The sequence below is a fragment of the Macrotis lagotis genome, chromosome 2 (genome assembly GCF_037893015.1).
Source record: "Macrotis lagotis isolate mMagLag1 chromosome 2, bilby.v1.9.chrom.fasta, whole genome shotgun sequence".
Lineage (NCBI taxonomy): Eukaryota > Metazoa > Chordata > Mammalia > Peramelemorphia > Peramelidae > Macrotis > Macrotis lagotis.
In genome coordinates, this window is record NC_133659.1 from 321,943,559 (window position 1) to 321,966,560 (window position 23,002).

A 23,002-nucleotide genomic window follows, 5' to 3' on the forward strand; every position below is an offset into this window, starting at 1 on the left:
TTTTTGCAGTGTGCTGATGGGTTCAGTGGCAATGGGACTTGCATTTGTGATGAAGGATTCCATGGTTCTCGCTGTCAATTCTGCTCTGATCCTGGGAAATATGGACCCAAGTGTGAAAAAAGTAAGTTATCCTTTAGCTTAGGGATTACTTCTTTATCTTAACTAGGTTTGATTCATCTGATACTATTTATGGCCTCAATGAAGACTTAATGTTTGAGTAAAGGACTAACTCATCATTGTCCAAAAATCCTTATTAATGTTTTGAATCCTATGCCAAATAATTACTAGCTATTTGACCCTAGGAAAAAACTTACCTATAGCCAGAATTGAAACGTAAGCCTTCTGATTCCAAGTTCAGTGCCCTAAACAAGCCACTTAACCACCTTCTGCCTCAGTTTCCTCTATAAAATGAGGATAATAAAAGCAACCACTTCCAAGGGTGGTTGTGCTTTGCAAACCTTAAAGCATAACATAAAAATTATTATTATCATAAGTATTAGTTCATTTGATCAGTTGCAGAAATAAGGTCAACAAAAGTATTCATTCACAGGGCAGTTAGGAAGCTTCAATAAGATAATGAATAGAAAGATTTTGGAAACCTTAAAATCTTTATAAATATCAGTTTTTATTCAGCCTATTTTGTAGGTATATAGTTGTTGCCCATTGTCTGGCCTATTAGCATGTGAACTCCCTGAGGTCAGGTTCCAGGGAATTTCTTTGTATATTTTTGCCTTTTTCTGTATCTTCAGCACCAAACACCATACCTCAAACAAAGTAAAATATATATAGATATAGATATAGATATAGATATAGATATAGATTAGGTTTTTGAAAAGCAAATGGGGTTAAGTGGCTTGCCCAAGGCCACACAGCTAGGTAATTATTAAGTGTCTGAGGAAGGATTGGAACTCAGGGCTGGTGCTCTATCCACTGCACCACCTAACCGCCCCCAAAGTAAATATTTTTAATAAATATTTTGGGCTGACTCTTGGATAACCTTAGGAAAGTCAACTTAGCCTCTGTAGGCCCCTGTTTTCTATAGAATGAGGGGACAGCCAAGTGACATCATAGTGATTAGAGTGGTGGCCTTGGAGTAAAGAAGTTCAAATCTGGCCTCTGATACTTCCTAGCTGTGGGACCCTGTGTAAGTCACTCCACCCTGTCTTCCTCAGTTTCCTTATCTGTAAAATGAACTGGAGAAGGAAATTCCAAACCAGTCCAGTATCTCTTCCAAGAAAACACCAAATGGGGTCACAAAGAGTTGAACACAATTGAATGACAACTATGCATATATGCATACACTTACACATACACATATGGCACTCATGTCCATATTTGAATCTTGTTTCTTTCTAAAGTTTTTACTTTTTCAAATATTTGTAAATCCCCCCTCTTTAAAAATCCAGTTTTTGGTTCCTTCTATTTGATTTCCTCTTCTCTTTCCCCTGGCAATGATCTCAAGATCTGAAATACTGTCCCTCCTCATCTCCGCCTCTTGGAACCCCTGCCTCCCTTCAAGAATTAGCATAAGTGCCACCTCTCACAAAAAGACGTTCCTCTTTTTTCTCCAGTCCTTAGTGACCTCCCACCCAAAATATATTTTTATATATTTCTGTTAACTTACATTTATGCATTCTTTTCTCCCAGTTTTTTGAGGACAGTGATTTTTTTGGACAGTCTTTCTCTTCCTAACCCAAGTGAAAATAGATTAGATTTATTCAACTTGACCCTAGAGAGTAAAACAAGGGAAAAAAGTGAAAGTTGCAAATACTTTGTTTTCGGCTTTATGTTAGGAAAAACTTCCTAATGCAATGAGAGTTATCTAAAAATTCAATAGACTGCTGAGGAGGGAGTTCCTTTTCATTTGAGGTCACCTGAAGGCTGGATGACCATTCACTGAGTCTGTGATAGATTTTTTTTTCAGATTCAAATTAGACAAAATGTCTACTGAGGTTCCTTAAACTCAGAAATTCTGGAATCTAGTCCAACTCTCTCATTTTATAGATGAGGAAACTGAGGAAAAGATGTCTGACCAAAGTTACCCAGTTAGGATGAGAGTGGAGATTTAAACTCCTGTCCTCTGGTTTCTAGATCCAAAGCTTTGTCCATTATTATATACCAAACTGCTTCTTATCCTTTTGGACAATCTATCACAGAGTCAGATGTCCACCACCCACCTCCCAGAAAATTAACCATACAGCCAACTCCTTCCCAAGTCTGGCAGAAAAATATACCCTATATTAATGAGTAGAACACGGAAAATTACCCTGGGGAATTATTAGTAATACATGCCTCCTTCCTATTGTCAAGCAGGTATACAATGTAAATGATGCCTAAGTAGGCATTTATTTTCAGACATGGCTAATATATAAATTTGTTTTGCTTTGATTGTGGACTGATTAAGTAATCTGTAATCTTAACTGAGTTATTTATTTGAAGGAAAAGTTCAAGTATTTTGGTGGATTAAAGGGGGAAGAAAGAGGTGTCATAGGAAATTAATAATGTTTTAAAACAGAAAAGAGCATCAAAAAATACCCCTTCTTTTAAAAGAGATGCTGCAATAGCTCCAAAATAAAGTCCTCAATTCCTTTCATTATTGTGTCTTAATCTATTGATATTATAAATTTCTTTATAATAACTGTTACTGATTTTATGAGAGGAAGGAAAGAAGGAAAAGGAAGGTAGAATTTTAATATTCCCTACCTAACCAGAGGATAACCAATATCTTCTCTGCTCTTCACTTGCTTTTTAATAAACTTGTACTGTGTCAATTGATAAAGAAAATCACTATGGACCATCCTCAGGTCTCACTCAGCCCAAGGTGTGAGTTGTACAGAAAATAGAGCAGTTGTCTTCTATGACACTGGATCCAGAATGTTAAAATATGCCCCCCAAACTGAGCCCCAACTTCTTGGTCTTCTAGAATGTTTGTGTGTTCATGGAAAGTGTGATAATCGAATAGACAGTGATGGGGCCTGCCTTCCTGGAACCTGTAAAGATGGATCAGCTGGAAAGTTCTGTGATAAGCAGACCATAGCATGTGGCCCCTATGTCCAGTTCTGTCACATCCATGCAAATTGTGAATACAGCAGCGGAGTTGCCAGGTAAGTGATAAATCTTTTATCAATCCCAGGGGTAATTCAAAATTTAGAAAGAGATAAATATAGAAAACTATCTTTGCATATAATTAAAATTATAAAATAAAATCGCATTTAAAAAAAACAACCCAGTCAAGTATGGACCCATCACCTAAGGAACTTCTCATAGAGTTCAGAGTTGTAAGGGACCTTGGAAGTCATCTAGATCAGGTCTCTCATTTTAGAGATAAATAAATAACCTGAGACCCAATAAAGAAACATGATTTGCCGTTGTTTTTTTTTTAAAAGAGAGTAAAATGAGGACCAGAAAGGAAAGGTGATTTATTTTACATCAATACAAAAGTTTTAATTCTTGAGGTAGCTAAGTGAATTGAATGATAGATTTGGCATTGGATCAAACTGAGTTCAAATCCTGCCAAAGACACTTCCTAGTTATCTGACCCTAAGCAGCCTCTCTCGGGCTCAATTTCCTCATCTCTAAAGTGGGAATAAAGGATAATATAAGATAGTATATTTAAAGTTATTTGCAAATCTTAAGAAACCATATAAGCATTGTTATCTATTACTATTATTTTTAATTTTTATTAATCTATTGCATACTATTAGCATCTATTATTAATCTGCTGCTCTTATTATTTTAATAAAAGGGAATATTATTATTCATTGGTCTATAATTTTATAGATTGATATAATAAGCGCTATATATTCTCACCTGGAGCTCCAAGAAACTGTACCATGAGGAATGGTCATTCCCTGGTAAAACTCTCTTGGCAGAGGGTCTAAACCAGGCTGAAGGTAACCAATGGACCTCAAATCGATCAGTGAGTTAGGGAGCTGTCTATCCAAAGCATGTGAAAACCTCCCCGGTGGAATGGATGAATGAGAACAATTTGTTCCTACGACTATGAAGGCAACTGAAGCAGGCACCTTAGAGTGCTTAGAGCTTGACTAGGTATCAAAGATATCAAGGTCATCCTCTGCATCCTAGGCCATCATCAGTAGTCCTGATTTGTGTCTTGTCACTGGGCTTTGATGACTCTGGAAGAGAGTGAAGGTGGTGACTTTGTTCAGCTCTGGCTTACCCAAATTCAATTCATGAACAGTCAAAATGTTACCCCCCGCCAAATCTCATTCATACTTCTCTCTGATCACATCTTTTGTATGTCTGCATACAAATCCCTTCTTTAATAGTACATTGCAGACTGCTAATACTCACCACTTGCCTCTTCATTGCCCTTTGGCAATTTTAATTTTAATCTTTCATAAATTATGAATGACTCCCAGCTATATGAAATAATTAAGAAAATGAACATTCATTTCAGAAGCACATATACTAAAATTGGAATGATACAGAGAAGATTAGTAAGGGACATCCTTTACCTATCCCTGTTCAAGGATGACATACAAATTTGTATTTTATATTTTAAAAGGATTAAATTACATTAAAATTATTTTATTTCATAGAGAAACTGGAAGTCATTTAAAAAAAACATTGTGCACTTTCCTGGAAACATTCCATCTTGTTCTCTTCCTTCTGTCCAATTCTGGGCCAGAGTTATTATCTCTTTTTAATGTCTGTCCCATATTTTGTAATAACTTTCCAGCACTAAGTGTCACCAATCCAACTATATACCATCATCTGTACAATATGCATCCTTCATCCACTTGTTTTTTCCCATGTGGATTGTTAAGTTAAACTCTTATGCATCTCATTTGGGAAGCTTTGCAATATCCCAGGGCATGATGCAGTTAGCATCACATCATCTGCAAACAGAAACCTTTAGGAGTTCTCCTTTTCTATAGCAAATCCCTCTTCTATTTGGATTCTGTGCTGAATAACTTCCACAACAGGAGCTACAGAAGTCAGCTTAAACTTGCTTTAGAGATCCAAGTATTAAATTTTCAGTATGAGCATGTACACTTTTGGCAAATGCTGCAAGTCAGATTTTGAGTTATTGGATTATCCAAACTTAAGGAAGTGATAGAAAAAATGCTAATAATGCAGATTCAACTTGCAGGTGTGTTCTGCTTACTGGTTTTTTTTTTTTAGAAAATTGGTTTTTGGGGGTAGCTAGGTGCCACAGTGGATAGAGCACCGGCCCTGGAGTCAGGAGGACCTGAGTTCAAATCCATCTGCAAACACTTAATAATTGCCTAGCTGTGTGTGCCTTGGGCAAGTCACTTAACCTCATTGACTTGCAAAAACTAAAAAAAAAATTATTTTTAAGCTTTATCAGCACACCACAGCTAACAAAACTTGAAGGACATGCATTTTCCCATTGTGGGTCTCATAATCGGAATATGACACAATTTACACACACACACATACACACACACACACACACACACACACACAAGACTCCCAACTGAAGGAAAACCTTAAAGAAATATTTGATTATCACAAAACAAATACTTTTTAAACTACCAACAAGCTCAAATGTAATGGGATTCTGAATTCTTTATTCCTTTAAAAGGTATTAAAATTTAATTAAAATTAATTAATTAAAATTAATTTAATTTATTTGATTTATAAATTAAATTTAAATATCTATATTTTAATTAATCTATAAATTAAATTTAAATATCTATATTTTAATTAATCAATAGAGTTTTACTTTCAAGTCTTTCTTTTCCTGACCTTAAAATGTTCCTTCAATGCATATATGTACAATTCTTATAAAGATTTTGTAGCAATGAGAAAGTAGGCATGTAGGTTGATAGCTATTCATATTTTCTTGATCATCCTTTTTGTTGAGTTAGTGGAGGGAGACAATAATGATTTAAACTCATTTCAAGCCTTGGCACCCTCCTTTCCTTCAGCTATAGTAAGAAATGATGCTTAGCACATTCAGAATTGCATTACTCCAACACCAGCCTTCTCTCCACTTGCTCCAAACCAGCTGCTCTTCCCATCCTTCTTTCTTCCATATCCACTTTTAATGCTGCACATTTCAACCTGTGATATCACAGTCCAAAATGGGATGAATTCATTGTCCTTGATGGAGGAAAAAAACTTACTCATTTTATTTTTGTGTGTGTTTCCTATCTATCCTCTTTATGTTTTCATTATTAAAGATCCACAGAATGATCCTGATTAATTGGATCTTTAACCAAAATATCATCAAACTTTTTCTCATTATTTTGTGGGGTAAAATGTCTCATCATTTCCCACTCTCTTCCTCTGTGAGATAATACAAATGAGTATATTCTTAGAGTATTGCCATTGACACAGTCTCTTATAGAACAGAAAATGAAAGATTCTCCAATTTTCCAAACTCTTCAGAAATTCATTTGATTTCTATAATCATTAAAGCCTTATTGAGCAAATTGGAGCTAGGTTGAACAAGTCACCATACTTCTCCCTTTTACCATGAAATAGCTTAGAAATGCTTCCTGGATATCTTACAATGAGTGTCCAGTTCAAGAAGGCTAAGAGTCCCATTCTGCTCTGCTTGGTCAAACTTTTTTTTAGGTTTTTTTTTTTTTTGCAAGGCAAATGGGGTTAAGTGGCTTGCCCAAGGCCTCACAGCTAGGTCATTATTAAGTGTCCGAGACCAGATCTGAACCCAGGTACTCCTGACTCCAGGGCCGGTGCTTTATCCACTGCGCCACCTAGCCTCCCCCTTGGTCAAACTTTTGTTCCATTCTGGCTATCACATTTTAAGAGAGAATCTGTAAATTTAATTATATAATATAAAAGAAGATTAGCAGAATGGCAAAGGGTCTAGGAATCAAATCATGTGACTACAGAACTTTGAGTTTTTTCTTATTTTGAAGAGATTATTTAGGGAAAATATGATCATTTTCTATTTGTCTATTTCAAGGACTAGCCTATCAGAATGGGAGTAGACATTGATTACTGGTAAAAGGAGAGGGGAGCAAGTTCACCTCAAAACTTTAAAAGAAATAGCCCCAAATGCAACAAGCTGCTTCCAAAGAAGGTGCTTCATGTTATTCATGTTTGCAAACCTGGATAACGCATGCTGTGGAGGGAGTTCCTGGACTGGGTGGGACCTATGATTGTGGAGGACTCTCCTCTGCTTCCATAACTGATTACAGCCCTATTTTTCAGCTGTGTCTGCAAACGAGGATATGAAGGTGATGGGAGCATTTGTACAGAAGAGGATCTATGTTCAGGAACCACCCCAGGAGGCTGCAATAGCAATGTGAGAATTGGACAGTTTCTCTCATATGAGTTAGTGGTTGTGGGAGGTGAGGCAGAGAAGAGAGCAAGGTCGGATTTCTCAGTCTTGGGTTTGTTTTTTGTGACACTTGCGCGTGATGATAGAGGGGAACTATTGCATAGCCCAATATTAGAACCAGAAAGACTTGATTTAAAATTTGTCTCTTGCTATTTTTATGACCCTAAATTGCTCTAAATTGCCAGCTTCTGTTGGCAAAGAGAATTTCCTCACCTAGAGTTCCCATAACAGTGAAATCATGGGTGCCAATCCTTTCCTAAGGCCATGCCAAGGTTTCTTGGGAGTTCATTTTTTTCTTGTTCAATTCCATAGGCAGAATGTGTTAAAACTGGTGCAGGAACCTACATGTGTGTCTGCCAACCTGGATGGACTGGGGACGGAAGAGACTGTACAGCAATTAACAACTGCCTGCTACCCAGTGTTGGAGGTTGCCACGATAATGCAACCTGTTTGTACGTAGGTCCTGGCCAGGTAAGCAAGTGGCCCGTCAGGTGTCAGACAAGAAACTGGTGTACAGATGGTACCATTTTCTAAAACAGGATTGAATGTGCTTTAGTTATGTGCCATAGTGCATAGAGTTCCTGTCCCCAAGGCAAGAAGATTCATGATCCTGAGTTCAAATCTAACTTCAGACACTTACCAGTTAGTTGACCTTAGACAAGTCACTTAGGCCTAATTCCTCATCTGAAAAATAAGCTGAAGAAGAAAACCCCAAAATGGATTCATCAAGAGTCAGACATGAACTGAGAAGACTCAATAACATTTTACCAGCTGCATGACCTGGACAAGTCACCTTACTCCTTCCTACCTGCCTCTATTTCCTTAACTGTAAAATAGAGATAACAATGGAACTTTCCTGAAAGAGTTTCTGCAATGATCAAAAATCACTTAAACCCCTCTTGACCTCAGTCCTTATCTGTAAAGTAGGTATAATAATAGCACCAATCTTGCTGGGTTGTAGCAATGATCTGAGTTAATATGTAAAATTCTTTGTAAATCTTTAAGCACTACATTGCTGCTATTATTAGCGAGGCCAATAGGAGCCTTGCCTCAGACACCAACTGTGTTCAAAAGCATGGCAAAACAACTTAATTTAGCATTTTTAACATGAATAATTAGTTAAAATAAGAAACTACCAGATGGAGGGCAGAAGTGAACTCCCCCACCCCACTCCCAAATCTTGAAAAGGATCCTTGGGATGCCATGTCCCCAAGGGAGCTGAAAGCACAAAGCCCACCATTTGCCCCAAACACAAAAAAATAGCAATGGCTCCAAACTGAACAGCATTTGGACTGGAAATCAAAAGATGGGGACTCAAGCCCTATACAAGCCCATACAAGAATGAGAAGGTCATTTAATTACTCTTAACCTTGGGTTGTTTTTTTGTTCCAATCTGTAAAGTAGGTGACCTCTGGGGACTGTTCAGTTCCAACATCCCATGAGGCACTCTCTCCAGTGCTACAAAATTTCATGATGTCTAGAAAAAGGAAATGGACATTCGCTGCCAATAACAAATAGTGAGGAAGCAAAGAAAAATAGCAATATTTCTCATATCCACCATGCTTCCCAAGCCCCCAGAACTGAAACATAATAGGAAAGATCCCTGGCCTTGGAGTCTGAAAGAACTGGATCCAAATTCTTCCTAACAATTAGTAGCTGTGTGATCTTGGGCAAGTCACTTAATGTGACTCAGCCTCAGTGTCTTCTTCTGCAAAATGGAGGTTAAAAACAATTATTATTATAATCATCATTATCATCATTATCATCACTGTAGCTGACATTTCTATAGAATTTTAAGATTTTCAAAGTACTTTAAAAACATTATCTCATTTAACCTTGAAATAATTTTATGAGAGAAGTAGAGAATGTGGAATGGTAGATAATACTCAGTCTCCTGACTACTTGGCTTTGTACTGGTCTTCCATCTGCCTAGAATGTTCCCCCTTCTCTTCTCTACCTCTTAGACTCCCTGACTTCCTTGAAGACTAAGAAGTCCTTTCCCCAACACCTTTCCCCATTCCTATGAGGATACCTGCCATCTACACTGAATATGTCATGCATCTGATATGTGCAGAGTAATTTGCAGGTTGCCAACTCCATTTCAGAATGTGAGCTCCAAAAGAGAAGGAAACATGTTGGGTTGTTTTGATGTTTTGTAAATCTTCTCGTTGACTCCCTAGACCTTAGTCCCGTGCTTATCATACAGAAAAGGATTAATAGATTCTTGTTGATTGATTGATAGAGCACTGGACTGGGGGGAGGAAGACCCAGGATGGAACTCTGATTCTTACACTTGTTGACTTGTGTGACCTTAGAAAAGTCATTGAAATTTTTTGAGCCTCAGATTTACAATCTGTAAAATAGGGATAATAAAACCTTCAGTATCGACCCCAGATGCTTGTTATGAGGTTCAAATAAGGGTCTTTGGAAAGCCACAAACACTATGTGATTGTGAAGTATTATTCTATGCATTGGTGACAATGGCACTATTGATGTCACTGCATCTATCGGTGAAGAAGAGAGTGGGCCGTTTTTATCATGCTTGTTTAAAAGTCCAAAGAAGTCAAATGTTTATGTAATTCTCTTGTGCCCCATTCTGGAATTGCAGCACATTTGTGAGTGTAAAAAGGGATTCCGAGGCAATGGGATCGACTGTGAACCTGTAGCATCGTGCTTGGAACAAACAAGGAAATGTCATCCCCTGGTGAGTAGCTACTGGGGAGGAGCTGGCAGGTAAAAAGTCTTATCTTCCTGAATTCAAATCTGGCCTCAGATTTGCCCCATTTGCTACATTTGCCTCATTTGTAAAATGTAAAATGACTTCAATATCTTTACCAAGAAAACCCCAAATGGGGTCCCAAAGAGTCAAATGCTACTAAAAATCCCTAAAAAATGAAAAAAAAAATACACATTCAAATATTGACTGTTTTGAAGCTCCATTGGTGGAGAAAGTTATGCATAAGAGTTCTCTAAGTGAAGTAAAGCACAGATCCTTCAGCTATTTGCTTCAGCACATATATATCCTCTTGTATGTACCTTGTTATTCCATTGCATTAGAATATGAGTTCCTTGGCAGAAAGCATTGGTTTTGCTTTTTCTTTGTCTGCCAGTAGTGTAAGGCACATTGTAAGCATTCATCAGTTAGAGGTGCCCAGATAGAGCTGATCTAGATTCTACCAGTGAAGGAACATCCATTTCCTGTCCCCTTGCTTTTCTCAGGCAACCTGCCAGTCTACTTCCTCTGGTCTCTGGAGCTGTGTTTGCCAGGATGGTTATGAAGGAGATGGTCTGATGTGTTATGGAAATGTAGCTGTGGTAAGTTGTCCACATGAACCCTGTTTATAAAAAAATAGAGAAATAAGATCAAATCTTGTGAAGAAGCCTTGAGGTCTTTCATAATAAACTTTCTCAAGGAGTAATGAACCAAAGTCAATTGTGCCTTCCATTATGGTACCAATGACTTTGAGACTCCCAACGTAAGAGTCCTGAAAACAGGGTCTACCTTGACTGAAGGTGAAGATGTTCTATTTGAGTTCAAACCGTTGCCTTCTAAATAAAAATATTAAAGCATCTTATTTAAGACAGGTTGGGGAACAAAGAGTTCCAGGGTACAAGAAAATGCAATCAACAAAAACCAGTTCTGTGACTAAGAACAAGAGAAAAAGGGTGCCATTGACTAATTTTTGTGATAAGAGGAAAGGATGGACTGGTCAAGTGGATTAACAAATAGACAGCCCGAGCATTACCCTGGTGCCCTTTTGAGGTCAGGAAAAATCTAGGAAGTCTTCCCTTACATGGGTGAACATTCTGAGAAGGACATATGGGAGGAGTATGGACGAGAATATGAATGGAATGGGTGGGCATGACTGGGTTGCTACTCCCAATAGCCGATATCCAAGATCCACCTGCATGTTGGAGAGGTTACATGATTGGATCATAACTACAGTTGTGGTAAGTCCTTTCTGGGACCACAGTGGAGAGATTCTAGTATTAACCTCTTAGCACACCAGAAGGGAATTCTTTCAGGAAAAGGCAAGGAAGTTCACTAACTTGGGAGTCAAGAGACCTGGGAGCCATTTTCTCTTTTGGGGGCATCATTGTCTTCATTTATTAGCTAGTACAATAACCATTGTCTAGACAGAAACCTAATGAATGTCTGCTAATCTATAAATATTCAGGTTGGAGCTAGGATTCCTCTCTGGGACCCAGTTTCCCCTTCTATAAAATGCCACTAACTTACTATATGCCATAGGGTAATCTGGTCTTCAATTTCTTCATCTACCAAATCAACCAGTCAATCCACAAGCATTTAGTAAGTGCTTACTGTTTACAAGGCACTTTGTCAAACTCTTGAAAACACAAAGAGAAAAGCAAAAACAGACCACCCTTAACTAATGTATGCTCTTTTTAAAAATAGATCTATAGTTAGAACTTTTATCTTTCCTAGATTCCTCCCTGTATCTCTTCCCCGTTCCCTCCCAAAAAAGCCAAACCAAATAACAAAGGATTTATTTTTAAAGAAAAGAGAAAAAGAATTCAACAAAACCAACAATACATAAAAATGTTGGTATTTATATGCAAAGAACTCCCCATATCCACTAAGGTTTTGGGAAGAGAATGCTTTCTCCTATCTCCTCTTTGGGCCCAAATTTATTCTTTCTAATGCTGCAACTTTCATTTTTTATAGCTTCATGATGATAGTTCTTTGCACTTACATTGTTAACACCATGCTGTTACTTTCCTAGCTAACTTACTGTCACCCTGCATCAGTCTTCACCTGTTTCTCTGTATCCATCACAATGATCATTTCTTACCACGCAGAATCCATTCTATTCACATAAACACAATTTGTTTAGCCATTCCCCAAAAGATGGCAATCTCCCTACTTTGTTTCCAGTTCTTTGAGGGTCTTACATTCAAAAAAGAGACATGTACCATAAAATAAAACATAGATCTAGAGCAATTGGAAGGTAGCATTAGAGAGGAAGGCCCCAGCGACGGGGGCAGAGGAGTGTACCAGAAATGACATTTGATGACATTTGAACTGAGTCTTGAATGAAGCCTGGGTTTCTAAGAGGCAAAAGTTAGACTAAGGGTTATGAAAGATTCAAAATTCTATTATTCTCATCTTTTCAAGTGTATCAAACTGTGGGTTTCCCATAGTGGGTACATGATGAATATTCATGCATCTCAAAGGAACTCTCTGAGGCTGCCAAAGATACCAGCTCCTAAAGTCTCCTCCTCTCAGATCCCCTTGACAACATCTTTCTCTTCATGATCCCCTGCCTATTGCCATAATGGAGTACTTTTCTAGAAGAGTTGGCTTTAAAATAATCCCATTCAGAATCAGTTCAGCTCTACCAATCCTATTATTCCAGAATACAAACAAGGTTCGTGTTAAATTCATTATAAGCAACCTCTACATTTGTGCATTCAGATTCCCCAAAAGAATGCCTTCCAATTTGGGACAAGTCATGGGATGAATCAATTGAGCTGTTACCTAACCTAGGTAATCAACCAGAGGATAACAGACATCCTAACAAACCAATATTTGGGAAGAAAGCCCCTCCATAGAAAAACTGGCCTCAGTAGAATTTTAAGAAGGGAACTGGTACTCTCTTTCGTGCTGCAGAAAGGTCAAATTTTCCCTATACTTTAAAAAAAAAAAAGTCATCACTCAACCCTGCAGTCTGGTTCGTGACTACCTATATAAATTGATGGAAGTCTTCATTTCCTCATCATCCACTGAGTCCATTTTGGTCTTTCTTTCCCCATTTCTACTATATGCAAAATATCTACAAAGGTCCCTAATACCTAGAGAATCCCAACCCCAATGGGTCAACTTCCATCATTTTCCTTGAGCTCTTTTTCATATTGGATAGTTCTGATCCCCACAAAATTCTCTCTCAGCTTGGCATCTCTGATTTGCTGCTATCTCAGTTCTCCTTCCTCTCTGCCTCTTCCATCTCTGCCTCTAATGACTCCATTCTCCCACCTTTAATTCCTAAATGTGGGTATTCCCTAAGGGGAATCCTCAGAATCTTCCTGACCTCAAGAGGGTACCAGGGCAATGCTTGGGCTGTCCCTTTGTCAATCCACTTAACCAGTGGATTTCTACTTTTTCCCAATCTGTGTTTCCTTGTGAATCTCATATACCCAAAGGGCTAAATCATCCCTATTTTACAGATGAATCCCAAATATATGTATTGTATACATTCTGCCTTAAACCTCCCAGATTCTAGTGGAGAAGCAAATATTTATTAAATGACTACTTTATAGCAGATACTTTTAGGCACTGGAACAATACTTACTCTCAAGGAGTCTATATCCTATGGGGAAAATAACGTATACATGTCAAAAAATACGAAATATATAAATAAAAAGACATTTGAAGAGAAAGGAAGACGGGGAAAGAAAATGCTTTTCTCTAGTGCCTTCTATGTGTTGATTGCTATATTAAAAACTTAGAAATATTATCTCATTTAATTGGGGATATTTCCTCCTGGATGGTCCATGAGACTCTGTGATATACTGGTTAGAGAATCAGCCTCAGTGTTAGAAAGATCTGAGTTCAAATCCTGCTTCTAAACCACACTGGTTGAGTGACTTTGCCAGGCACTTCTCTAAGTGGCCCAGGAAACTCTAAACATCCAAGATGTAAAACTATTGTTAATATGCTTTAGAAGAGAGAATTTTCTACTTTCATAAGTTACAGGTAGAGCAATCTTTCATCTTAAACTAAACAAATCAAAAATCAAAATCTCCCTTTGTAATTAGCTCCTTCTTTTAATGTTCTATTTCTGTTCATGATTTCAATGCTAAAACTCTAAGTTGACATTTTTTTTAAAAAAATCCTCTTTTGGAAAGAGTTGATTGATAATCAGAAGCCAGAAATTCGAATCCTTGGAACAACTAGATGGCATAGTAGAAAAAGCTCCCAATCTAGTCAGGAAGACCTGAGTTTCAGATGCCAGCTGTGTGACCCCGGGCAAGTCACTTAACCCTGTTTGCCTCAGTTTTCTCATCTGTAAAATAAGCTGGAGAAGGAAATGGAAAATCAGTCCAGCACTTTTGCCAAGAACATCCCAGATGGATCTTAGAGTTGGACATGACTGAAATGACTGAACAACAATCATTGAAGAGGTTGGATTTATTAACCTTTAGGTCCTTCCAGTTCTAAATCTAACATCAATGACCCACATAAGTCAATTGTTTCAAATTTTTCTCTTCTATCCGTTCTTACACCTCTTCCTTTGGCCCCACTCTTCTTCTCCAATGTCAACTTCTTTCTAAACCTCTACAGTAAACCATTCACCCCAACCTATACTCTTAGCAAGTACAGTCTGATCTTGCTAATTATCTTTTCATATGCTTATGTCTTGTTTCCCCTACTAACTGTACATTTTTGGTAAGAGTGGGATAGGGGAATTGTGCAATAGGAACTCCAAAATTATCCCCCAATAAACATTTGTTTAGTGATTAAAAATCAATGTCCCATGATTACATAAAGAAGGATGTTAGCTTGACTTTTTGAAGTCTCAAATTGATTTCTGAACAGCACGGATTCTCAGGACATTGAGTCGAGTCAATAAATTTTGATTGTGTTTGCCATTGTTTTGTGATGTGTTGTACCCTACAAAGCTCTTTGTGTCTACACACGTTCTTCTCGGTGTCCCAGGAAACTCTCTCTGTGTGTATGTAGAAATGTGAATATAGACACATGGATGTGTTTACAAGGTACATTTGTTCTATGTGTATATATACAAAGTATACTATAGATAGTATAGGTGTATGTCTTCAGAGTATATTGTGTGTGTATATATATATATATATATGTGTGTGTGTGTATACATATACACACACACACACACACATATATATATATATACATAGTCTTTATAGTGTATACACACCTGTATGTGGATGCGTGTACAGGGCACATTTATTATATATGTATGTCTACTTTCTATATTATAATATATATGTATATGTGTATATATACTGTATCCCATATATATGTGTATATATATATATATACTCTGTATAGATGTATATATCATTATATATGTGTGCACTGTGTATGTGTGTCTATATGTAGACATATATATACTCTATCCACACCCACATATGCATGTGGGTTATATATGCATGTATATAAATATATACATATAAGTAAGTCTGTAGGTATATTCATATATAACTATAGACATATATGAATATTTAAATATGTATATATTTATAAACCAAAAATTATTCTAATATGAATAATACAGGGAAATCACCATGAGGAAATTCCTGTTCCTACTATAGATCTTGGCCTCTCCTTGGCAACTCATTGGGCTGAGCTTGGAGCTATCTAATGCCTTGAGAAATGATGTGAAGCCTTGACCATGGTCACCCATCCAGCTTGCATCAGAAATGGGACTAGAACCCAGGTCTTGCACACTCTAAGATCAACTCTCTATCCACTGCTCCATCCTGCCTTTCTCTTTATATGTGTCCCATATCCAAGAGAGCCCCTTTATAAGAGTTGGTCTGCCAGAGCAGACAGAGGGTGGGCCTCAGAATCAGTTCTATTTGGATTCAAGTTCTGCCCCTGACCCATTCTGGCTCTAGAACCCTGTATAAGTTATTTCAGCTCTAGTCCCCTTAGACAATCGTCTAAGATCTTAAGTTACAGAAAAGGTGCCAAACCACCACAGTAGACTAATTACTTTCTGGGGAATTTACCTCAGAAAATAAGACCTATCAGGAATTCTTAAGCTTTTTCATGTCCTGGGTCCCTCTGGCAGTCCAGTGAAATCTATGAAAACCTTCTCAGAATTTAAATGCACAAAATAAAACACAAACAATTACAAAGAAAGCCAATTATTTTTAAATGTGGCTATCCAAAATTTTTTTAAGTTATAGACCCTGAGTTAAAAATTCCTTATGTATCAAAAAATATGTGAATTATGAATAATATGTCTATTATGTCACTGATATATAGATGGTGTCCCCAAAGTCTTGTTGCAGTTTTAAAACTAAGACTTGTGGAACAACACAGGATAATTGTAAGGCAATTTCAGACATAGGCAGCAAGGTGACTAAGTGGATAGAGTTCTCAGCCTGAAGTCAAGAAGACTCATCTTCCAACTTAAAATCAAAACTCAGTATCTGGGCAAGTCACTTCACCCTTTTTCACCCAGTTTCCTCATCTTTAAAGTGAATTGGAAAAGAAAATGACAAACCACTCTAGTATCTCTACCAAGGAAACCCCAAATGAGATCATGAAAACTCAGACACACCAGAAACAGCCAAGCAACTGTAACAAAAATTCAGATGTAGGAACAGACATAGATATTTCTGCTTGAATATCTCAGGTGACACTCTTGATAAAGTATGAAATTTCAAGAGGTCTAAATTCTTTTAAATGATGCTACTTAGCAATAAAATTTAATGTTCCTGTGCTTTCATTAACAAAGGATGTTCTTGGTTAAAAAAAAAACTTTCCCTGTCCATGCAAATTAGCACCGATTAATATTATTTCATATTAAATGTTAAAACAAATTGCATTTTTATCTATTTGGTCTATTTAATGCAATATAAGTAATACATTTATCAAGTTAAGTTTTATTTTTGGTCAATTCATATGTTATATTTTATTACTTATATTTATAATAATTTTTATTTTATTATTTTTTACCCTAAGGGAGAAGACAAAACAATGCACAAATAAAATTAATGTGTGTCAGAACATTATAAATGCTATCAAATATATAATATATATTTGATTGATATATATATAATATATAAATAATGCTCTCAAATTCAAGGAGGAAGGGAGATCTTATTTGTTACTAGGAGGAATAAGACAGGATGAATGTGGGGGGGGGGGGGGAAGGATGGTCAGAGAAGGTTGGCTCAGTAGAGAAAACAGCATCTGAGTTGGGTGTTTGGAGATATATCAGTGATTCTCTTTGACTTTCTCATAGCATTTTATCTTTACCAGTCTTTGGAATAATAAAACCTGCCAAGAATTAAGATAATGAGCAAATCTGGCCAAGTGCAAATTGTCTAATAGCTAATGAAGTCTCCACCAGAGATTGGCAAACATGAGCTCAGAGCCTGAAAAGTTGAAAATGTGCTAAACTAGAAATATACTGTGATGATGCTTCTAATTGATCTTTCTCTTGTGTGTTCTTTCCTTTGTTTTTCTTCTCCTGTCCTTTCTGACATATCCCTTTTCCCCCCATCCATTTTCCCTTCCTTTCTTTTCACTTACTCTTTCCTTCCCTCTCTCTTCATCTTCCTCTGTGTTTCTTTCTTTTTCCCTCTCCCCTCCCCACTCTCTTTTCCTCTCCCTCATTTTCTCCCTCTTTTATTCGCATGCACATGAATAAGGAACTGTCCCTTCTGTCAGAAGCTACCATATTTAACCAATGGGTAAATGTAAGTATATTTATTTGAACTTCAAAGTGATTGGATAATATATACAATCTTGGGGAAATTAAATGCATTTGATGAAAAGGGATGGGTATTTGACAGCTGAGCCCTGGAGGGTAAACTATGGTTATATTCTTATGTCCCTTTTTTCCCTGTGATGAAGATTTAGGAAGAAGGGTGCCAACTAAACCTAGGAAGCAGAGGTCCTAACTTTGAGCTTCAAAACTCATGTCTCAGAATTCGATTCATTAAACAAGCATATCTTAAGCTCCAACTAGTACTGCGGTTGGTGCTAAGGATACAAAGAGAAAAAAGAAAAGTATTCCTTGCCCTCTAGGAGCTTACATTCTAAAAAAGAAAGACCTGGGGAGCAGAAAAGAAAAGCTAGATGTATAAGGAAAGGTCTCTTTCACTTGAGTTAATCCTTGAAGGGGGCCAGAGGTTCTAAGAGGAAGAGATAAGAAGGAAAGCATTCAGGAACGGAGTACTCAGTGTTTGGAGGTGGTTGGATGGTCCAATGGATAGAGCACCAAGTCTCTAGGTAGGAAGGTAATGAGTTCAAATCTAGCCTCAGACATTTCTAATCTGTATGACCCTGGACAAATCACCTGACCTCTCTGAGCTTCAGTTTCTTCAACTATAAAATGGATATAATAGTACCAGGACTGCTGTAAGGATCAAATGAGATAATACTTAAAAAGTAATTACTTATGGCAGATGGATATGGATGCTTATTCCCTACCTACTTGGCATGTAATAAATTTGTTTTGCTTTTTCATGCATTTTCTTTATTTTCAAGAGGTTCTCTTTGCCTTTTGAGCTTTCCCAATAACTTCTAGTTGTATGGTAACATTAAACCCTTCCTCTTAGCAAGGAAAGTATCCTGAATCATTTCCAGATGACCTAATTTTATTTGTCTGTTTATTCTGGTCACACTCAGACCTATATGAGGCCCAATCTCAAGCCAACACAAGGCAGATTTATAAAGTAGACTTAGTTTGTCTTTAGTAGCTATCCCCCAGCTCCATAAGGCACTCATTCTCTCCCACTCTCCCATCAAGAACTGCATTCCTATTCTTATTTCTACTAATATCTACATGACTGCTTACTTCATATAAGACCTTCCTAGGTATATTCATATTTTGGTAGTAATATACTTATGGCATGTCATTTTTTAATATAATATTGAAGGTCAGAATAAAAAATTCCAATATGTTTGTGACAGAGTTAGAACACTAGCCTCAGAGTAAAGAAATCCTGGGTTAATTCTCAGATACATACTAGTTGTGACCCTGAGAAAGTTGTTTAATCTCTCAGTGCCCTCCGGAGGAACCTCTGAGACAGTAAGTTGCAAAGCATGTGTCCATGTGCATTGATAGAAGGACATCCTCACATGGAGTTCTCTACACCAATGAAATCATAATGATGTCTCATCCCATCCCATCTATACAATCAAAATGTGTTGGGAACTCTCCTAGGTGCTAGGGGTATATTCTTATATAAGATACCTGAATTATACTCCAGAGTCTCTTCCAGAAAAAAAAAAAATCTCAGACTTACTAAGTCTGAATGATTCCCATTTCCCTACCAACCACAACCTAAGGGACCTCACCACCCAATCCCAGGTTCCCCTGGGAGTAGTTCCTGCAGGATTCAAGATTTAATGCGTGGCCCCTCCCAAGTACCTAGCCACATAGCTGGTGCTGCCTGTAGCCTCTAGTTTCATACTATGGAACCCATCCCCTCTTGCTTTGCCTACGGCTTAGGAGGCTTCTTCTCAAGCGATGCTGGCAGATGCCTCCAACCTTACTGTGCTGGTACCTTCACAACAAGCCATTGACAAAATGGACCAGGACGAGAAGAACTTTTGGCTGTCCAAAAACAACATTCCAACGCTAATCAAGTAAGTTTAGATCATGTCTAGTTCTCAGACTAAATGGCATTCATCAGCTGTTGGCTATGAACAGATTGTGAAGGGTGAATCCGTCAGAGCCCAATGGCCCTGTTCTGAAGTGGTTCTACAAGACCACTTTGATGAACCTGAGATTTCATTTAATTTGGGGAAGTTGGCCCTTCAATAATTATTGGAGACACTGCTTCTGGGAATCAAATCTGGTTTTAAATTCTGACCATGGACACTACTTTGGACGAGTCATTTAACTTCTGGGCTTCAGCTTATCTGTAACATGAATCTTAGATAGTCTTTAGATATCCTTCTCAGTTTTAGATCTATGATCCTATAACTGTATGAATTCATAGCCTATCCATGTCTTCTCATCCTCTGCCTATGGAGTCAGCACATAGGCTCAGTCCCATCTCTGACGTTTATTTCTTGTATAACGTTGGATAAGCCACTTAACCCCTCTGAACCTCAGTGTCCTTATCTGTAAAATGAAGGTGGTCTCTGAGGTCCTTTCCAACTCTAAATTGATGATTATATGACAGTCGCCTGGCATATATTTCTTCTATCTCTAGATCCATAATTCTATGGCCAATATCCATGTCCTCCCATATCTCCTCTCCAAAAGACCCAACTAATGGGTGGGTGGGCCTTCCTGTAACATTTTCCCTTTCTTTTTGGCACAATATCCCATGATATGCCAATGGAGTATATGGGATATCTATCACTTCTCATCATACTCCCAGCCCTTATTGTCTTCCAATCCCACATTTCTCAATGGTCCTGGTGCCCCTTAAATATTGTCTTTAGATCTCGCTCTTGTGACCTTTGGTTTTAGGTATCATGCCCTGGTGGGTACCTACAGAACCTCAGATCTCCAGATCCTGTCCTCTTCAGACATGCTTGCAACATCTTTGCAAGGAAATTTTCTTCATTTAGCCAAAGTGAATGGGGTAAGAAAACTTCAAAAACAGTTCTCATTTTCTTGTATTTTCTATATGTCTATTGTTTCCTCCATTAAAATGTAAGTCTTTTGAGGACAGGAGCTGTTTACTTTTTCTTTGTATTTCAAGAGCTTAGCATGGTACCAGTGTCCTTGGCTCAAAGTAATTACTTAATAAATGTTTATTGATTGATTACCTCTTACAGATATATATTTGAGCTGAAATGGTCTTTTAATTTTTAATTTTTTTAAAGTTTTTGCAAGACAATGGGGTTAAGTAGCTTTCCCAAGGCCACACAGGTAATTATTAAGCATCTGAGGTCGAATTTGAACTCAGGTACTCCTGACTCCAGGGCCAGTGTTCTATCAACTGAGCAACATAGCTGCCCCTTGAAATGCCCTTTTAGAGACATCTAGTCCAACAAGACCTGGAAAGGGTGACTTGCTACTCAGAAAATTACATCTGCAAAATAAATTTTTTTAATTTCTCCTCTTCATGAGTTTTTTATTTGTTTCAGTCTGGATTTATGAATATCATCAGACAGGGAATTTCCTTATCAGGAAACTATGAAGTGAAGACCAGATGGCCTTCAGATATCCTTTTCAGTTTTAGATCTATGATCCTCTCACTGTATGAATTCATAACCCACCCATGCCTTCTCATCCTCTGTGGTATGATACTGACTCTGGAGTCAGCACTCATGGGTTCAGTCCCACCTCTGACATTTTCTCCTTGTATAACTTTGGACAAGTCACTTAACTACTTGATGAGCCATTCCTCTGTGAATCACTCCTCTGTATTTGAAGTCTTAGCTATCTTCCAGATCTCAAAGGATATTTCAGATCATAGGTTTATAAATTAAAACTAAAGGGACTTTAATTGAAGGTAATCTAGTCTAACACCCCATTCTACAGCTGAGGCAATCAAGGTCCTAAGAGGTTAGGTGATTAAGATCAATGCCCCAATCATTAATTAATCATTAGCATGCATTAAGTGGCAGTGTTGGGATTAAAACATGGGTTCTGGGACTCCAAATTCAAATCTCTCCTGTTCTCATTGGGAACTTCTGGGATAAGGTGATAATAACTGACAGAAGAGAAAAGAGAAAGTATGTAAAAATAGAGTCCTATTGCTGACAGGTCCATTTTTAACCTGGTGTAGATACTGCATCCTGGGCAGCCAGGTGGTACAGTGGATAGAACACTAGTCTTGAGTTAGGAAGTTCTGAATTCAAATCAGGATATAGAGCCTTGAGACTTACTAGAAAGTTGTTTAACCTTGATTGACAGGAAGGGAGGGAGAGGGAGGAAGGAAGGAAGGAGGGGAAGGAGGGAAGGAGGAGAGGGAGGGAAGGAGGGGAGGAGGAGGGAGGAAGGAAGGAAGGAAGGAAGGAAGGAAGGAAGGAAGGAAGGAAGGAAGGAAGGAAGGAAGGAAGGAAAGACAAGAAAGGAGGGAGGGAAGGATGGAAGGAAAAGGAAGAAGAAATGGTCAGGATTGCCTGATAAATTGAATCCTGCTGGCCATATAGCCACTAAGCCAGAGCACTTGTCTCCTCCAGCTTACTTTATTGATCCTATTTTTGTTACAGAATATCACCATTGAAGGAGCTAACATCGTGGACAGCGATAATGCAGCCACAAATGGCATCATCCATGTCATCGACAAGGTATTGACTTGCATCTTTTTCAATTAGCCAGCAGGCTAATCTTTCTCACATTTCTCTTAAAACCATATCTTCCAGGGGACTCATAGACTCCTTAGAAGTCTAGAGCTGGAATGGACCTTTGACACCATCTTGTCCAACCTTCTCATTTTAGAGAGCAAGAAATTGAGAGCCAGGAGAAAGTGACTTGCCCAAGTTCATACAACTGTTCACAAAAGCAAAGTCTAAGTTGGTCTGAGTTCGAGTTGTGTGTTTTTTCCACTGAATGATACTTTCTTCTGACTTCATAAAATCATAGGGTCCTAGATCCATTAACAGCTAAGTGTAGATAGAGCATTGGTCCTAGAGTAAGGAACATGTCTTCAAGTATGTCCTCAAATACTAACTGGCTGTGTGTCCCTGGACATGCAAATCACTTAATCTCTGTTTGTCTCATTTTCCTTAACCAAAAAAATGGGACTGAAAATAGCCTTTCCTTTCCAGGATCATGAGGATTGAATAAGATGATATTTTCAAAGTAATTAGAATGATGCTTAACACATAATTGTTCCTTCTCCTTTCTCTCCTAGCTGGGGGAAGCCAATTGATCCAATTTCATCATTTTATGTGGTGGGGGGAGGGGAAGTGACTAAAAGCAATGGTGTCAATATGTGGCCTTCCTCTGAAGCTGGTGCAGGAACCAAATTAAAATATCATTGGGAAATGCTTAACAAAAGACATAAAAATGCAGTACAACATAAATGATGCTATTTTGTGATTTTCTACGTTCA

The 23,002-nt window shown here is 37.8% G+C and overlaps 1 protein-coding gene and 1 pseudogene across 1 annotated transcript in view; both read left to right on the top strand.

Moving 5' to 3' along the window:
- Window positions 1–23,002, top strand: part of STAB2 (stabilin 2) — a 165,948-nt gene that overhangs the window by 54,701 nt on the left and 88,245 nt on the right. The window contains exons 22-31 of the mRNA XM_074226721.1: window positions 10–121; window positions 2,924–3,104; window positions 7,171–7,264; window positions 7,613–7,771; window positions 9,909–10,004; window positions 10,520–10,615; window positions 17,684–17,731; window positions 19,492–19,628; window positions 20,464–20,578; window positions 22,158–22,235. Coding sequence (XP_074082822.1) covers window positions 10–121; window positions 2,924–3,104; window positions 7,171–7,264; window positions 7,613–7,771; window positions 9,909–10,004; window positions 10,520–10,615; window positions 17,684–17,731; window positions 19,492–19,628; window positions 20,464–20,578; window positions 22,158–22,235 — 1,116 coding nt within the window. The remainder of the gene's footprint in view (window positions 1–9; window positions 122–2,923; window positions 3,105–7,170; window positions 7,265–7,612; window positions 7,772–9,908; window positions 10,005–10,519; window positions 10,616–17,683; window positions 17,732–19,491; window positions 19,629–20,463; window positions 20,579–22,157; window positions 22,236–23,002) is intronic.
- On the top strand, window positions 4,411–4,524 carry LOC141515727 (U6 spliceosomal RNA; annotated as a pseudogene).